At 46.8% G+C, this 18,377-nt stretch overlaps 1 protein-coding gene across 1 annotated transcript in view; it reads right to left on the bottom strand.

Annotated features, from left to right (window-relative positions):
• LOC138491915 (dehydrogenase/reductase SDR family member 4-like) overlaps positions 1-18,377 on the bottom strand; it is a 295,693-nt gene that overhangs the window by 271,999 nt on the left and 5,317 nt on the right. Inside the window, exon 2 of the mRNA XM_069618778.1 lies at positions 3,685-3,870. Coding sequence (XP_069474879.1) covers positions 3,685-3,848 — 164 coding nt within the window. The 5' untranslated portion in view covers positions 3,849-3,870. The remainder of the gene's footprint in view (positions 1-3,684; positions 3,871-18,377) is intronic.

The raw sequence follows: 18,377 nt of genomic DNA, 5'->3' as shown, positions 1-18,377 counted from the left end.
GGCGGCTTAAATAGTCTCAGGTAAAGTAGTCCAGGTAAAATAGTCCCAGGCCTGCCACACCCAAAGTAGTCCAGGTAAAGTAGTCCCAGGCCTGCAACACCCAAAAGACTAGACCGCATAGCTCAGTTACTTGTAACAGAGCTATGTGTGTGCCTCCATGTTGGCTGAACCCCCCCAAGTTAAATAGTCCCAAGTAAATAGTCCCATTCTAATGTTGGTCTTCATGATGGTTATGAGCCTGGCGCCAAAAGCTCCAGGACTGACTCCAAGAGAGTCTTGGATGAGGTTTTAATGCCTTTGACCTGGCCCTAACTGGAAGGCTGACTTGCCAGTGAGGGCCAGGGGCAAGGGTCATGACAATTGCTTTGAGGGAGTTGTCAAGTTGGCAAATGAAGAGTGCTGGAGGTCCTCTAGCTCAATGAGGCCTAGGTTTAGATCACCCAGGAGGATGATTTTAGATGAAGACCTAATATTGTCTCCAAGGATGTGGAGAAGACTCACTTCCAAGTTTAAGGTTGGGCCAGGAGGGTAGTAGGCCAGGTGGATTGTGATGGTACTTGTGGGTGATCTAGACAACTTGATGGAGAGTATCGGCCTCATTACGAGTTTGGCGGTAGCCATGGAGCTATTAGCTCCATGGCTGATGCCAAACCGGACTCCTTTACCGGGTTCCCCGAATGGTGAATTACTGGGCCATTCCGAGTACGGAGGGCCCAGTAATTCCTCCCTCTGGGAACCCGGGCCCGGGCCTTCTCCATTCCCATCTGAGCCCCATAGGGCTAAATGGGAATGGGAGAGTGAGCTAGCAATGGGCCGATTATGAGCGGCCCGTTGTTGGCTCCCTCGCGGGACCCGGTAACGACGCCTGGTTTTACCAGGTGTCCTTACTGGGCCCGCGAGGGGACCTCGTAATTCCGCGGGACGGGTTTAACGGGTCTGCCTCCATTAGTGAAGCCTGTTAACCCGTTCCGCGAAAGTTGGAATGAGGCCCTATGTCTCCATTCCCTTCTAAGGAGGTGTTGAAATACCTAATGGGGATGGAATCTTTCACCACATCGGCAACCCTTCCTCCTCTAGCAACGGACAGATCTTTTAGGACTATGGTTTCGCCCTGAGGGGCTTCTGGAGAGAGAGGGCTGGAGTAGAAATGTCATGCAGCCATGTTTCAGATATCGACAGGGCATCTAGGTTAAGAGAGGTGTGAAGGTAAGTGATGTCTTGTGCGTCTGCAGTAACTAAGCGAGCGTTAATTAATGCATAGTTAAAATAAGGTTATTTTACAATGGGGAAAGTGCTGTGTTCATTGGGCCTGGTACGGTTAGGTATGGTTGGAGATGACCTGCTAGGTGGAACAGGATGGTTACCTGCCAGTTGTATAGTGCAGATGGCCTCATGCGGGGGAACACTGTGCATTTGGTGCATTTGGTACACAGCTATTACTAGTCAAAGCAAGACAGTCTGGCAGTCTGGCAGTAGTACAGTGTGAGAGGCAACATAGGGGGAACAAGGTACGTTTGGCATACAGCTATTACAGATTAGAGATGGGCAGTTTGGCAATAATATCGTATTAGAGGCATCATGGGGGAACCAGGTACATTTGGCACACAGCTATTACTAGTCAATGCAAGGTAGTCTGGCAGTAGTACCGTGTGAGAGGTATCGTGTGGTGAAACAGGTACATTTGGCACATAACTATGATTAATCAGAGCAAGACTGTCAGTGATACAGTGTGATAGGCCCTGATGGGTGGTGCAATGTGCATTCATCAAACAACTGATTCTCAGGTGTGCTGGATACTCCACCTGTGCTGCAATGCATGGGGTAGCATGGGTAGGACTGGGTACATTTCTTACTGAGCAAATATTCATAGGACCCATATCATAGGTGCAATATTGTCAACATTGAGTGAATCATAGGGAGTATGCCCATCTGGCAATCTCCAGTATGGTGTGGAACATTCACATAAGAGGGCATAGTAATTGCAATTCTACGCAATGGCGTAGGCATGCAGGCAGCCACAATTGCGGTGGACCGGGCCTCGTGTGCAATGCAAGTTGCATTGGAGATGGATTTTGGCTGACATGTAAGGCTGCAGTTAGCGTTTAAGGGCGGTGTCTGGCCTGCAACCATAGCGCACACTTCGGTAGTGTGTTTGGTGCGGGATCTGAGAAGGGCATCCCTTGACAATGTCAGGCAAGGGCGAGAGGGCCTCTGAACTCTGCCTGTTCACTAACAGAGATTTCTATTGCGTAGCTTGCATGGGTAAGGGATGACGGTCGGTTGTGTGATGGACTGGAGTAGTACTGCTTCAGTTGCAGAGGTGAGACCAGCCCTTTAAGAAGCAAGGATTCCTTCCGGTTTTAAGTGTGCCGGGATATGCAGAGAATGATGTGCACTGATGGCAGGTGAGTTCACCCGGCTTGGAATGGCCATAGGTAGGACCCTTGCTGAGATAGCATCCATTAAATGTGCGGATCGGTTTGGCATTATATTAATCCCACATTTGAAATGCATCTCAGGGAATTTGGTACCTTAATGCGTTTCGCACTGTAGGGGGGTGGGCTGGGTTGATGTGTGGCGTAGGACGTTCAGGCTTGAGGAAACGGGGTGAGGGTGGCAAGGGTATTACCGGAGTACATGTCTGGGTCTCTCTTTAACTGAAAAAGGAGGAACATCTAAAACGGGTAGGACTGTGTAAAATCAGAGTGCAAGGTAGTAACAATCTTTCTGATTTTGGTTAAAGAGACGGCTAAAGCTTGTGAGTCTTGGGTAATGGACGCTCAGTCAAAGGTATTCAATGTCTCAGTGTGAGAAGAGTAAGAAAGGAGGCTCCAGGTTCAAGGCTGAGCATAGTGTTAACATACTGAGTTCTGTAATTAATTGTTGCAGATTACCAGCACACATCACGTTGCTGTAGAACTCCTGCACTTCAACTACACTACCCCTGCACTCCAACACACTACCCCTGCAAGCAAACCAACACTGGTCATTTCTGTAGACACTGCTTTTCAGTTCAATGGTGGGCACTGGAACCCAGATGCCTCCTTTGTAAATGGCTTAGTAATTACTCACTAGCTCTGGTAAATACCCACACCATACAACATTACCATGGACTGCAATAAGTGCTAAGGCACCATATAAATATGTCTTAAATTGCATGCGTGCATACGTGAGCGTTCTTCTCTATGTGCTGCAAATACGTCTTTGCCTTTTAATGTTATTCAAAGTCCTGCAATCTTATTCTGCCGACAGTGTTATGGGGCCTCTCTTGCAAAACGTGTCCAGAAATCACTCTGGGCACAGGGACAGCATTATCCACGTAGATGCTAGATGTAGGTCAGACACTGTCCTCGTGCAACAAAGCATTGAAAGCATACATGTTTTGCACGTGTGCAGTATTTGCCCAGTGTGAGTACCATGCACAACTGCACCAGCAAAAGTGCAAGGTTTCTTTAGTATAGAGCTCAGATATCCAATTATTAGAATGCAGATGAATAGATTCGGACGTACCTCTTGTAACCCCCCCCGAAACGCCCACCCCTGGTTTCCGCACACATTATTATACCCTGCAACATATCTAAGGCATCTGTGGTCTGCCAGACATAGACCAGACCTCTCTACCTTGTCTTGGTACAATGGGCTATTCTACCTTTAGAATATACCATACAAATAAAAGGTGTATACCCCGTGGTGGAGGCAGTCGTTACAGCCACCTTCCCAGCATGGATCTTGCTTCTCTCTGCAGTCCCGCTGCTCATCCTCGAGGAGCATGGACGCCTTGCTAGCATTGACAGCCGCAGAAATCCATGGCACCTAACAAGTGAATGCAGCATGCTGCAGTTTCTCATCAAGGGGCCTGCTGACCTTTTCCTACAGAAAAAAAAATACGTAATATGTAAATAGGTGTAAGACAGAACATAATCAATGGCATGCAATTTGCTCACATATAATTAAAGAGCTCCTCTGTCCCAAACCCTTAACCACCCCAACAGCCTCACAACTTCAAACTGCCTTTACCTCGTCACATTTACCACTTTACATTAGGTAGTTCGAATGATGGCTATAGTAGATGATGAATTTGATCAGCATCCCTATCTCGGGCCCATTTCCGCTCCCCGCCATTTGCACATCTGCACTGTCCCTCTGGCAACCCTTGCACTCAGGGACTGTTTCTGTATCCCTATAGCCACCACTAGCACTTGACACCTGATGCCTGCACTTAACCCCTGCACTGGTGGCCACACTTTTATTTATTATGTATTGTCTTATTTATTTTACTGTTATCCTATGTACTGCACTGCCCCTCTCCTTCTCCCTGCACTTTTCCCCTCCCTTACACTTGTGCAATCTCAATGTCACCTGGCCTAGTTGGATCGTCGTCTGTCTTCCCTCTGTTTCCCCTCCCTTGCCTCGTCACGCCTTGAAACACTTGTGTATAGGTGCGTTATAAATGCCATATCATTTCATATCATATCACTCAATAAACTCTTTAGCATTATTCATCCATCAAGAAATACCACACTCAAAATTGTCTCTCCGAGCCATCTGAATATAACAGGGTATCAGGCTTTTTGTTGACTTCGAATAAGACTCCATGCTTCCAGTAAAGTACTTAAAAGATTCCAGGCACTGATGGAGACTGAACTGAGCAGGAAAGGATAGAATGGGGAATAAAGCAGAGGAACGTAGCTTGGCGGCCATGCTGTGAGCAGCAACATTTGGGAGCTCCTACTTTCAAATAGGTCCAACTGGCCCGATTTTACATGCAACTCAACAGAAACACAGCGGAAAGGTGTCAGAAGATTGTAGGGTGCATTTAAGTCCCTGAAACAGAAATCCCTGTCACCTAAAAAACGACATTAAACAGTGCCACCAAAAACGGCTGTGCTTTGATTTCCCTGGCACATTTTTGGCAAACATTTAAACATTTAATCAAAAATGGCTTTGCGTCTGCTTCTATTCCATTGAATGACCAAAGCAGCATTTAAACATTTCATCAAGAACGCCTCTGCATTTACTTCTCTTTCATCTGACTAACAAGAAGTTATGCACTGCATTGAATAACGGCCCTGCATTTGCTTCTCTTTCATCTGAATAACAATAAGTTATGCCCTACATTCAGAAACAGCCCTGTGTTTGTTTTTCTTGCATATGAACATCAAAGTTATACACTACATTGCCTAGCTAGCCAGCTGATCCCATCCAGGAGAGTGCAGACACCAGACCCCTTGCCTAGCGGTCCAGACGATCCTGAGATCCAGCCTTGCTGTCCAGAATCCCAAATCAAGGCTTACTTTGTAAGCAGCAAATAACCCCAGCCTAAATTGCATCCCTGTTTCTTGGGTTTCTTTGGGCAAGACCGCAACAGGTGTTCTGAGGAACCACACTATGAAAACAAATTGTTATTTTTCAGATGTTCCCGTTCGTCTGAGAATAATGGACCCCATACTGCCCCTATTTGCATGGGTTCAATGCTCCCAGAAGCAGCATTAGGTGAGGCCAAGGATACCGGGACCTTGGCTCTTCATGCTCCCTTCCTCTCAGCCTTCCTAGCATCTATCTGTAAGATGCGATCCAGGAGCTCAGGAAAGGCTGTAGGGAGCACAGGGACCATGGCTAGCATGTCTTTTAAGGACTCAGAAAGACCCCTTATAGAACAGGGAGGCTTTTTTATTGTCCGGCCAGTTGGTTTCAGCCACCAACCGGTTGAATTTAGCTAAGTATGAAAGAAGCGTGGAGTCAGCCTGTTGTGAACCCAAAAGCTCCAAATCTGTTGCTTCGGTCTTATAGCACGTATCAAGGACCCGACTCATAGCATTGATCAATGCATTGCAGTCATATAGTGACTGCCTTAATCTAGTAATGAATTTGCCCAAGTCGCAGCTCTGCCTCCTAAATGGGAAAGCACGAAGGCCACTTTAGTCGTGGAATCAGGAAAATAATTAGGGCGACACAAAAAATGGAGGCTGCATTGGTTCAAAAAGGTCCTAAACACGTTGGGATCCCCGGTGAACCTCTATGGTGAGGCTAGCGGGAACTGGGCAGTCATATATACCAGACCCGGTTCCTGCCTAGGTAACGAAACACCAGAACAGAGGCCAGAGCAGATGGTGGTACTACCTCTCTGCCAGGGGGGATAACTACCAGTAGCTCATCAATACGGCACTGTGTAGCATCATGCATAGCCACTATATCGGTACACAAATCTGCAGCCACCTGCATTATGGTAGACAAGGTCTTGTTGGTTTCAATAATAGGCTTCTGATTATGATTGACTCTCCTGGGCAGTTGAACTTGTAGAGTAGCCGACAAGTTCTTCTTACCAATGCACCACTCTATGTGACTATTAAAACACAGAGTGATCTATTAATGAGAAGAGAGGACACCACACGAACACCGAAGGCTGTAATGTAAAAGAACACCATTAGAATTGGCTGCTAACAGAACAATAATGTAGGTAGCCACATATTCAATGAGAGATAACCTGTATGGTATGTTCTGAGGAGAACTGGGAAGCAGCGGTATGTTTTCAAGCCTTAGGACTTCCCAAGCGTATGGTAATTCTGCAATACACGTACAAGTAACGCTTCGGCTAGAATGTACCGACAGGAAGACTTGTGGTACTAAACAATAGGCTCACGGTGGGTATGTTACTGAAGAAACGTGGCAAGCTGCAGTCCAGACACCCACCGGAGATCGTTGGAGAAATGATGAAGGAACAAGAACAGACTGTGCCAATGGTATGAGGATGCCTAGGTCTAAGGTGACAATCTGTCTCAAGTTCCAGGTGAGCCACCGGAATCCGACGGCACGCGGACTCCTAATGACCGAGTAGATGTGCACTGCAATTCAGTCTCTAGTCTGTGCGGTGCAGCGGGTGCAAGGAAGGTAAGGATTTGTAATGTGGAAAGCACTCCAGAGGAAAAATAGGTTCTGCAACAATCGGGTGAGAGTCAGGTACAAGACATAAAGTGGAGGCAATCCGAAGCAGCAACCCGGGTCATGAATATTCAAACAGTGAAGTCGTAGAGCAAAAAGAAGTCTGTAGTGCAAAGCCAGAGTCGTTAACCAAGTATCAAGCAATGAGCAAAGGAGCAAGGCAGGACAATCCACGGACAGACAATGGTTTGGCAATGAAAGGCACAATGCTCGGATAAGCAAGAAAAACAATGCTACTGAACTTAATCAGAAGCACAAAGTAGTGAATGAATGAGGTCTAAGTACTTTTGGTCACGTGAACGCGCCATACTCTCTGCCCTTGATGCACCTTGCAATGCCAAGCGTGCAGAGGATGCCATGTTTCCATGGCAACCTCCACCGGTCCAGAGGTCGTGATTTGCTTGTACCGATTTTCTGGTAATGACCACGTGGAAACCGCAGTGTTGAGTGCATCAGGTCACCACAGTAGACGTTCTTAGAATGAGGGCAGGTGCCTATGTTCTTTGGAGACAATCCGGGTGTGCAGATTTCTGACACAGAGAGAGCCTAGAAGATAGAGATGGGACCTCAAAATACCAGCAACTCTGAGTCTGAAGGCAAATGGACTCAGGTGCAGTGGAAAAAGAACGCTGGTGAAAGACCCCATTAGGCAGATAAAAACCATTAGATGTTTCATGATCCTGTACCATAACAATGCCAAGTAGCAGAGAAGACCCTCTGACCAATCTCAAGTAGGTGGTAGCCACGCAGTCTACCCCACCAATGTGTAACTTGACTTTGCCACCTACATCAGCCCAAGGTACAAGAGAAACAGACCCATCTTGGGGTACGTGTGGACTCCCCGGGTGCAGGGGGGTATCCAATCAGGTGTGTTCGGCCCCAGGGAACTTCCCTCCAACTTCCCTCAGGAAGGCAGTAATCTTCCATCCTCTAGTTTAAGTTTCTTTCCCAGGTACCCTCAAACCCCAATGTTCAGAAGAACCCTCCGTTCTCTCCCACTTTCAGGAGTCTAGACCACCAAATCAGGGAGAAGGAAGGCCAGGAATGAAGGGTTACCAGGGAAACCTTCCATATCAAGGTTACTCTGGGAGAAGGGACAGTTACCCTTCCCAGGAGCAATCAAGATTTGACTCTAGACCCCCATATCAGCCATTGAGAAGGTCACATCTGGTGCGCCAGGTCCAGAACTTGACCCAAGACCTGAGGGCTCAGAAGCACCCTCAGAGGAACATGGCTGCTCAGAACAGCTCGACCCAATGGTCTGGCAACCCGGAACAATGACAGGGAGAGAACCCCAACAACTAGCAGGTTCCAGAGGCGGAGGCTCGGGAGGAAGGGGGGGGGGCAAAGCCCCAGAGGAAGCTTCCTTCCTCACCCATCAAAAGCCCCTAAAACCTTTGAACTTGAACTCAAATCTCTGACCCCCAAAAAGCTGCAGCCTAGGGAACAGAGGGTGCTTTGGCGTAAAGCGCTATATAAATCTAATAAATACAATACAAATACAAGTAGGAGAAACCAAGAAACAAAGAAGACCCATTTTGTGGAGGAGGTCAGTATCATCCAGTTTGAAGGGGAAGAATCCTTGGAGGATTCTGGGAAGAAAGTCTTCTCTTTCAAGGATGGGGGGGTTCCTCCCAAACAAAAATGGGTCTCAAAAGACCATCACTCAGACTGGGCAGGTATGGGGACTGACTTGGAACAACCTACCCCTGAACCACAGAATGGTCATCCTTAGAACACAGAATCAGGGGAAAAGGGGGTTGCCAAATCCCCCAAACCAATTCGAGTGATTGTCTCCGGGAGAAGGGGGACGGCACAGAATCAAGGGAAAAGGGATTCCAAAATCCCACGAATCTCAGGATGCCACATTTTATTTACAGATTCCCGAACTCCAAAACAGAAAACTGCCCAAAATTCCACAGTGTCGGAGTCCAAAATAAAGAAATTAAATGCCAAACTGGCCCAAAATGCCCATTTCATTTGCCCTTTAGAGGAGAGAGAAGGTAGGGTTTATGCCCCCGTCTGGGTGCAAGGGTAGTGTGCAATTTCCGCGCTGGTGTACACCGGATCCCAAGCCACTCTTCTGTCGAAAAGGGCCTTTGAGCAACTTAATTCATGAAGGGGAAGAGTCACCAAATTCCCCTGACACCTCTTCCTTGACAACTCCAGAACTTCGACGGGAATGACATTCCCATCAAGGGGACTACGGATCTGGAGATCAGAATTGGGTGACACAAGGTGAAAAACCTGGTTATAGTCATTACTCTAGAGGGGACCCCCTGTCTCTTAGGGAATGACCTCCGTAGAAGGTTGTTTCCACTAATAGACTGTGTGAACAAGGTCCTCTGGACCCAGATTAACCAGCCAATAAAATTAAAACAGAGCGCCGAGTATGCAAGCCTAAATGGCATGGTTGAGCAGCGTTCTGACAAATTGAGTTCCATTTCAGGAACAATGAAGTCCTCAACATCACTGTAATTTCTGAAGGACAACAAACTGGTGATGGGAACACTTCTCTATTCCTGAAAATCAAGCTACCTTCCAGTTCCATGTGGCATTCCACACTGGAAGAAAATACCCTAAAATGTTAAATCGATCCACATTTTGAAAACCCAAGTCCCATGAAAAATAAGTGATGAAAAACCATCTCAAAGCTTGGCCAATATTCAGAGAAAGGGTGAACAGCTGTTCCTCCCCATTCAGGTATAGGATGCAGGGGACCTGTTCTCGCCAGAGTAGGCCAGAATAGTGAGGAAAGCTTAATCAGCAAAGTATTATTCAGGAAACTCCCAAAATATCAGACCATTCTCATTGTTGAGTCGGTTTATCAGTGGGTATGGGGTCTGGAAATTCCCTATTCCAAACATCTCCTGTTTAACAGGTGCATGCTAAAAATGTCTATTTTTGCTAAAAGCATAGAGCATAATTGTTGGGCCGTGCAAGGTGTCCCCTCTGCCTTCTATTTAGGCAGTAACATCCTCAACCGATTCGCAATTAATTTGGGGTTTATTAATTGCCAAACCGGGTCCCAAATGGAGGGTAACCCCAGGGGCTGTGACAATCCTAAACAAAAGCCTTTCGGTCAGCTCCATTGCTACCGTAGGCAGGAGAAGTTAAAAATGGAGAATAGGTCACCATCCCAGGCCTGGCCCGTCAATTCACCATCCCCCTAAAAATTAAGAGAGCAGGCCTTGAGGCTGGTGGAAGAGCCCTGTGAGGGTAGATCCCAGGAATCCTCCAAAGGATACAGGTAAGGAACTGGAACCCGGGTGGAAGAAAATCATATTCATATAGATAACAGGGAGACATTTACTTGGTGTTATTCTAAAAATGAAAATGAAGATGTCATGAAAATTGCAAATTGTTGTCGTTGTTCCATTGTTGTAAATCTTCCAGGAAAAATCTCAGTAAAAAGCATTAAAAGTTTTTTTTCTATCTTCTATTAGAGTATTAACATCCTTACGTTCCAGTCTAGTGAGGAAGGCCCTGGGGACCTGGAAGGGGAGGAAGAAAAGAGGGTGCTGCACCAGACTCTCCAACCCAAAGATGGAAGGGGATCCTCGAGTGCCACTCCTTGATGGAGAAATCCACCGAAGGAAACCCCACTCTGCCCTACTCTTCCCCAACAAAAAGTCATGGAAGAGTAGGGGGGGGGATCTGTGGGTGCATTTAAGGGCCTGAAACTGATATCCCTTTCACCTAAAAAAAACTAAATTACACAGTGCCACCCAAAACGGCTGTGCTTTGTTTTCTCTTGGCACATGTGTGGCAAGCATTTAAACATTTCACCACGAATGGCTCTGCATCTGATTCTATTACATTGAATGACCAAAGCATTTAAACATTTTATCAGAAACGGCTCTGCATTTACTTCTCTTTCATCTGAATAACAAGAAGTAATGCACTGCATTGAAAAACGGCCCTGCGTTTGCTTCTCTTTCATCTGAATAACAAGACGTTATGCCCTATATTAAAAAATGACCCTGCATTTGCTTTTTTTGTATTTGAACATCAAAGTTATACACTTTATTCGAAACGACCTTGTCTTACTGTTAAATCACATGAGGGGCAAGGATTGCAACAGTTCAACCCGGTATGGCTTTTGTTTTGCCTTTCATGTGAACAGCAGCACTCTAAATATTGCAAGTGAAAAAATGGCTTGTATTTTTCTTTTTCATCCCATGATAAATCATAGAGCCCTATGCATGGGGCCACGCCTCTGTGTCAATGGATCAACTGCAAATGCAGACACATTCAATAGGACAAATGAAAAAAAAAATCCCATGACCTACAGAACCGCATTTCAAACATTAGATGAAATACGGCTTGCACACGTGTAAAGTAAAATGAGAAAAATGGCTTTTAAAGACCTGTGAAAGGATAGTTTTGCTTGCACAGAAATGTCAGTGAATATGTGGGTTGGGGGGTTGGCTAAGCAATGCACATTATGTTTGTCCCCACCAGACTTCAATCAACTTCAAGGAGGCTCAGGAAACCAGTAAAACCAGTTTTTGTGCTCAGGCAGGACACTTCTGAATTGAAAGCCTTGCATCCCACTGGAAGTCGCATCTGTAAGTAAATTGTTCTGCAATGACATATGAGGACACTTCTGAATTGAAAGCCTTGCATCCCACTGGAAGTCGCATCTGTAAGTAAATTGTTCTGCAATGACATATCATGTGGCTAAGGGTGTTATAATTCCCGGCTTTGCCAGACTGGAAGGCAGTACTAAAAAAAAGTACAAAGAAGGCAAGTGTGGTTACAGCTTGACCAAGAAGTGTGAGTTCCGCCAGCACCCACTACCTAGGACAAATTTCACAGGGTGTAATAAAAGTCTTTTGTTGGAAGCTGAGCCAGAGGGAGACAGTTTGCTATGGGGAATGAAGCACCATATGTGACAGATGTTCCAAAGTGATCATAAAGGAGTAATTAATTTTAGGCATTTTTCCCAGCACTCCGAATAAAACAAAGAATTTTGCTTTATGCTATTTTTCCATGCAATTTCCAGGTGGATTTTAGAGCCTAAGTACATGTTCCTAGGACCTTGTGAACTAAAATGGCTGGTAAAGACTTGTTCTGGCTGATTAAAACATTTGACAAACATGAGACTTGGTGGAACGATGGAAAATGAGATTGTGAACATGCTTAATCATTTGCAGAATTATAACTGTTATGCATATCATGAATTCATGAAAAGGGCAAAAATGTGCCCAAGGGCCATACTATCTTACACAGAGTTGGCGATTGGCGTATCTAATTCCCTATGACCCACTGAAACCACATATCTATTTCTTATGGCGGTGGCTAGTATAAGGTTGAAGTTATGATACATAGCTCATTTGTGCTAAAAGGTTGACCTGGGGAGCAAAGAACTCTGATAAATGACAAACAGACAGATGGTGCTCCCTCCCCGCAATGATGCCAGGGGACGGGGAGAGGAATGGTGAACTGTCCTATCCCAGGGTAGGAGTAATTTTAGAGTACTCCCCTTGGATTGTAAAGTAGATGATGTCATTTGAGCTATATAAGGGGGGACTGTACTAGAGAGACACACACAAAAGAATCCAGGCGACAAGAGAAACAGGATGGAGGCAGCTAATCCCATTCAGGAATGTGCAGAGACCAGACCCCTTGCCTAGCTGTCCAGCTTATCCCATCCAGGACAGTGCAGCCTGGCTGTTCAGAATCCCAAACCAAGGCTTACTTTGTAAGTAGCAAATAACCCCAGCTCTAAATTGCATAATCCTTTCCGTTTTGCAACATAGCCCCATTGAAAATTCCATAGAATATCCCATTTAAAGTCCCACTTTGACAGTATAATTCCCTCACCTTCCCATAGTAGTATTAGCCTGTGCATGTTAGCGTATTCTCGTGATAAATCTCTCTGTTGCCTATATAAATCCTTAGCATTATTTTGAAGTAAATCAATTAATTCCCCCCATTGAAATTCAAGTTCAATATTATTGCCATTTGAAATCAACAATTTTGTTGTGTTTTTACTAACTATAGTCATTAAACAAAAGCTTCAACAGAATTAGTCTTTGTGTAACAAAAACCTGAATATGCCCGTCTATTGAGTGCCTAGCCACACAAGCTCCTAATTTGCATCTGTCCCATTAATACATATATATATATATATATATACCAATTGAGAGGAACCTTTTTGGTCTAGAATCCTATCTGTTATGTGCCTCTGTCCTTGTCCTTAAAAACTGATTTCCGGTTTTGAAAGCTAAGCACCTTTCCTTAGCTACTTGTCCTTGGAAATCTTGTGTGAAATGAATTTCCATTTTCCGTTTGTATTTTGCTTTTGCATTGGTCTTCTCCCTACAATTGATTTCCTTACCTCGTTTCCACGTTGCCCTAGTTTGCTGATTAGTAGTCTCTACGCTTCCCTATCTAATCAAGTGTCGCAACACAAATTTCCTGTCCTGCTGTCCCATAGCACTGGTGATCAGCTGTGCGAGTAATAAGCTAAATCTTATTCTGCCGTTTTCTCCATCTTTGGGTGGTGGGCTTTATTCCAACTCCAACTTTTCTCTCTATATCCTAACTCCCTGACACTGCCTTCCGTTCAAAGGAATTAAGTTAGCTGATGTTTGGGGGTGAGTGTTGCAGGGGGCGTGCTTAACCTTGGTGCTATCATTTGATTTAAAACTGACATTTTTTACTGTTTTGGCATTAAAGATCTGTGCAGACTGTGTTAGGATTGCTGAGCCAATTGTTCTGTCAGAATCATTGCATTTGTATTGCCATAAAAATTGTTTGATTTTTCTTTTTCATTAAATCATAAATTATTAAATATCTGATTGAAGCACACCGGTCTGGTTCCTAGTCCATTGTGACACTGGGTGTTTGTGAAGGTTGGGTGCAATACGGGTTGGGAGCCTACTCAAATAAAAAACCTGCGGTTTATTAAAGATAAAAGGTGTTTTTATTGTGCGTCACATTCATTGTCAGGTGAAGGAGTCCCTGGCGGGAGTGTGCCGTGTTATAAAACCATGACAAGATGCAGTGCACGTCTGAGTGAAAGCTGGCAGCGCAAGAGGAGAAGGAATGGCCTCATGGCGATGACGAAGTACCCGCGTAGTGGCAGGCAGATGGCGAATGGAGGTTGGCGGGTGAGATGAGGAGGGGCCAGAATGCGGGTCCCTGAGTCGAAGCTCGAGGCAGAAGGAGTGTGGGTAGCAAAATGGTGGTGTGAGCCAGGGCGAGAACCTCACGACAACCCAGCCGCTGCCTCAATGAGAAACATGGCCGCCTGCCCTTCACCACGCTGAGGAGTCGCCCAGGCGAAGGTGGAGGGCAGCTAACTCTGGAGCAGCAGAATGATGGCGCTGTGGGCACTCCCCGGCGGGGAATCAGAGAAGAGCCCAGAAGACAGTGAGAGGGCTCTAACATGCCCCCTCTGAGAACCGCTGAACACAGGTGAGGATAAACCCGCCTGGGTCCCAGGGTCCCATCAGCAAGAGACCGCTGGAAATCCTCCACACCGCACGACGGATAGCACAGAGAGGCTCCAAACATACACGGGAGGCCGACTGAGGCAAGACTCAGAGCGGCATAACAACCCAGCTAATACGAGACCCCTGTGGGGTAAGACCAAAGAGTCGAAATAGAGCCCAGACCCACAACACGTCTGGTGGGCTGGGGTTAGAGGATCCACTCAGCATACTTAGCAGAGCGTACTTAAGGAGTGCCCCATTACAGAATGGAGCCCTGAGGAGGGAAGAGAGGGGGAGCTGCACCCAAGCTATCAACGCTATCAGAAGCATGCAATAATATTACCCATGTGTGAAATGAAGAGCGTACACGGGTGAACAAAACAAGCATTACTGAAGCCAGGGAGGCCTTGCACAATATAGCAGGCATGCACCCTAACACCCATGGCCAGCAGCTTCCAGAGATAGAGCGAGAGGTTGCTATACGTGACGTGAAGCAAGGAGAGGGCACCCGCACTACATCGGCTGCACTGAAGAGGGAAGCGAGGCCCCCCAGCACAAGCACCTGGGCCACCATCTGCACAAGAGAGAGGAACATCCTTCAACACCGGAGAAGCGGCGCAACCACCAATAGATTTCCCATGCATGCCCACAATCCCCAGGCAACCCGCAGCAGCAGGAGCAGACAATACCCCAGGTGAGAGTGGGAGCAGAAAGCGAAACTGTGCGGCAAGCGGTCTCAAGTGCAGGGGTTGCTGAAATAATTTAATGATGTGGAAGAGCACAACCCATCAACCAGGCGTATCAGCGCAGAACAGCGCAGAAAAGTGAGGGCAGGGAGGAAGCCAACCAGAGACTCACAGGGACATGGAGAAATCCGTACAAAGACCCTCGCAGGAACATTTTTCTGCAGGAGGAACGCCACCAAAAATTGAGGACTGTATCCTCAGCGAATAGCCAACCTCGAGTGACACACAAACTCCTCAAGGCAACCCGAGGAACTGAAAGTGAGCCCCGATATGAGCAGCTGAGGGAGTACACGCACGCAAAGCACAATTGCCCGGCAGGGCGGCCAAGCAGTGGAGAGGAGAGGACCAGGAGCGCATCCAGTCAGTTTCCTACCGGCACCCCTGGATATTGCGCAAACATTTTAATAAAGTGAAAGGAGCAGCTGCTTGGCACTGGACCACTAAAATAGACATAGAGCTGAAGCACAAAGTCCACAGGGAGACAGCACAAAGATTTGAACTACCATGAAGGGGAGCGCGCTGGGAAGGGGGGCACCCATACGGAATCATAGAACGCACACCAGAAGGAATGGGGGCACACTCCAGCACCTGAGAAACAGCAGAACTATACTAGATGGGGAGAAGAAGAAAAATGTGAAACATTACAGACACAGAGGGGGAAAGGGCAAGCAGACCAGCATGGAATAATTTGCCCACAAACGCAACACGAATCAGCCCACCCGACTGATGCCAGATCAAGTACAGTCAGGATAGAACAATCAGAGGGAAGGCAAGATGACGGCCCCATTCTAGAGGCCATAGCAGTGCTGAAAACCTCAGTGGAGCATAAATTAGATGCAGTTTTCGTAGATGTGGGCCTTCTGACACAGGATGTCCAGGCCTTGACAGGCCGAGTGAGCACAGCAGAACAGAAGGTGCAGACAAACACTAGCAATAGCACCATTGTGCAATCCTAAATGACAGACATGCTAGACCGAGTGCGCACACTCGAGCATAGGATTGAGGATGCGGAAGGAAGGGCCCAAAGAAACAACAATATGATTGTCGGATTGCCAGAGGGTGAAGAAGGCAGAGATCCCACGAATTAGGTAGAAAATTTGCTCTTTCAGGAACTGGGAGTCAGAGTACTTTCCCAGGGCTTCACGGTTGAGAGAGCCCACAGGGCCCTGACCAGGAAGCCTCTGCCAGGAGCAACCCTGAGGCCCATGAAGATCGGGAGAAGATACTGACATTCTTGATGGAGGGAGGAGCGATCACTACGAACTCCCCCAAAATAGCGATCTACCCAGACTATACAGCGCTGGTGCAAAGACAAAGAGCACAATTTGGACCAACAAAGGAGAGACTCAGGAATGCAGGCATGTGATATATGCTACTGTACCCAGCCAAATTAAAGGTGCTCCATAATGGTAGAACACACCTCTTCGAAACTATGATAGACGCCCACGACTGGATGGACCAACAAGGAATTCCCCAGTTAAATGCCAGAAATGTGGGGATCAACAGGGTCGCGCCCCAGTAAGGCATAGATGGTGAAGATTGAAAAACCCAAGAGGGAAGTAGCAGAAATGAAGCAAAGGCCAGGTGGAATACAGAACAAGAGACAGAGGGAGCAATCCCCTAGCTGCCCTGATGGATGCCTCAAAGTAGCACTCCCAGACTTGAACAAGTTAAAGATGCCATTTTTAAGGAATCACGCTGTGGCGAGCCGATCCTGGCACCCTGGGGCTGCGCAAGGAAAGAGGCAGAGCCTGAGCAGGTGGAGGGAGGCTGGGCGTTAGTTAATAGTTAAAGTTGTTTGGTTGAGAGATGGTACGAGTATGGGAGAACTTAATAAATGCACAGATCACCACGAGGGTGCACAAAGCAAGATTACAAAAGCACAACTGGAGTGGATATATCACCAGACGCTTGAAGGGAAACCAAACTGGCTATTGAGTACAGGAGTCGAGAGACACCCTCAGGAGACCAATAAGGGCCCATGGGAGAAGACGGGCCACAGCACGTGCGGCCAACATGACCGCTGAGGAAATCAAGATAGCCATTTGGAACATACGAGGGCTGAAATATTATGTTAAGAGACTGAGCATCTATGCTTGGCTGAACCAGTCAAAAGTGAAGGTGGCAATGCTGCAGGAAACCCATCTGTTGAAAAACAAGGGAGGACAAATGTATGGCTCAACCTACTCCAACTATGCCAGAGGGGTACTAACGTGGGTAGCTCCCAATGTCCCGTTTCAACTCAGAATGCAAGAACAAGACAAAGAGGGCAGGTTGATCATTGGGCATGTCATGCTGGAAAACAAAGAAGTGTGTTTGGTCAACACTTATGCCCCTAACCATGAGGCGACACAGTTCTTCAGGACACTTACACCGCGATTGGCCCCTTTCACAGAGGCAACCTACATCTGGGCAGGAGATTTCAACTGCACACTCAACCCTACATTGGACAGGTTGGACAATAAATACCTGAAGCCAGCACCACCACCAAAGGCGCTACAGGTGATACTAAAGGGGGAGATCCAGGAACACATACAAGATATGATAGAAGACTACTTCCATCACAACACAGGCAGTGAAGATAGCTCTGGGACACTGTGGGATGCCTTTAAGGTGGTGGTCAGGGGGGCGGCAATAGGTAAGAAGGGGGACTCAAGGGAAGCATCCTGGCCGACCTAGCTAAAATAGAAGGGGAAATAGAACAGGTGGTAGGACACGCGGGGATAACTGTGACAGAACCAGCTGAGTCAGTAGCACTGAGGTTGTAGTGCAAAACCATCTGGTAGAGGCTGGGGAAGTTGGACTATAGGAGCTATGTGCAGAAATTACACACAGAGGGTGATAAGCCAGGCATGCTTCTGGCCTTGTTAACTAAACAGGACATCAAGAAGGAACCGATTAACACAATTAACAACAGGATGAGAGAAGAGGTGAGGACACAAGATGGGATTAACCAGGTATTCTCCCAGTTCCACGAGAATCTGTACTTCCGGAACCAAGAGGCAGATACCTCGGACATAAGTGACACCTTGACCCAGATAGAATTGCCAAAATTAACTGACAAACAAAGGCAGGTACTGGAGGCCCCACTAACGGTGGAGGAGCTAGAAGCAGTAATAGACAACCTCCCGACGACAAAGGCAACGGGACCCGATGGGTTGCTTGGTGAGTTTTACAAAAAATACAAGCAGATGCAGGCACCCAAACTGTTGGAAGTCTATGAAGAGGCGTACACACAGGATTGACT

This window comes from Ambystoma mexicanum, chromosome 10 (assembly GCF_040938575.1).
Source record: "Ambystoma mexicanum isolate Mex_15411 chromosome 10, UKY_AmexF1_1, whole genome shotgun sequence".
Taxonomy (NCBI): Eukaryota; Metazoa; Chordata; class Amphibia; order Caudata; family Ambystomatidae; genus Ambystoma; species Ambystoma mexicanum.
This window is presented reverse-complemented; position numbering and strand designations above follow the sequence as displayed.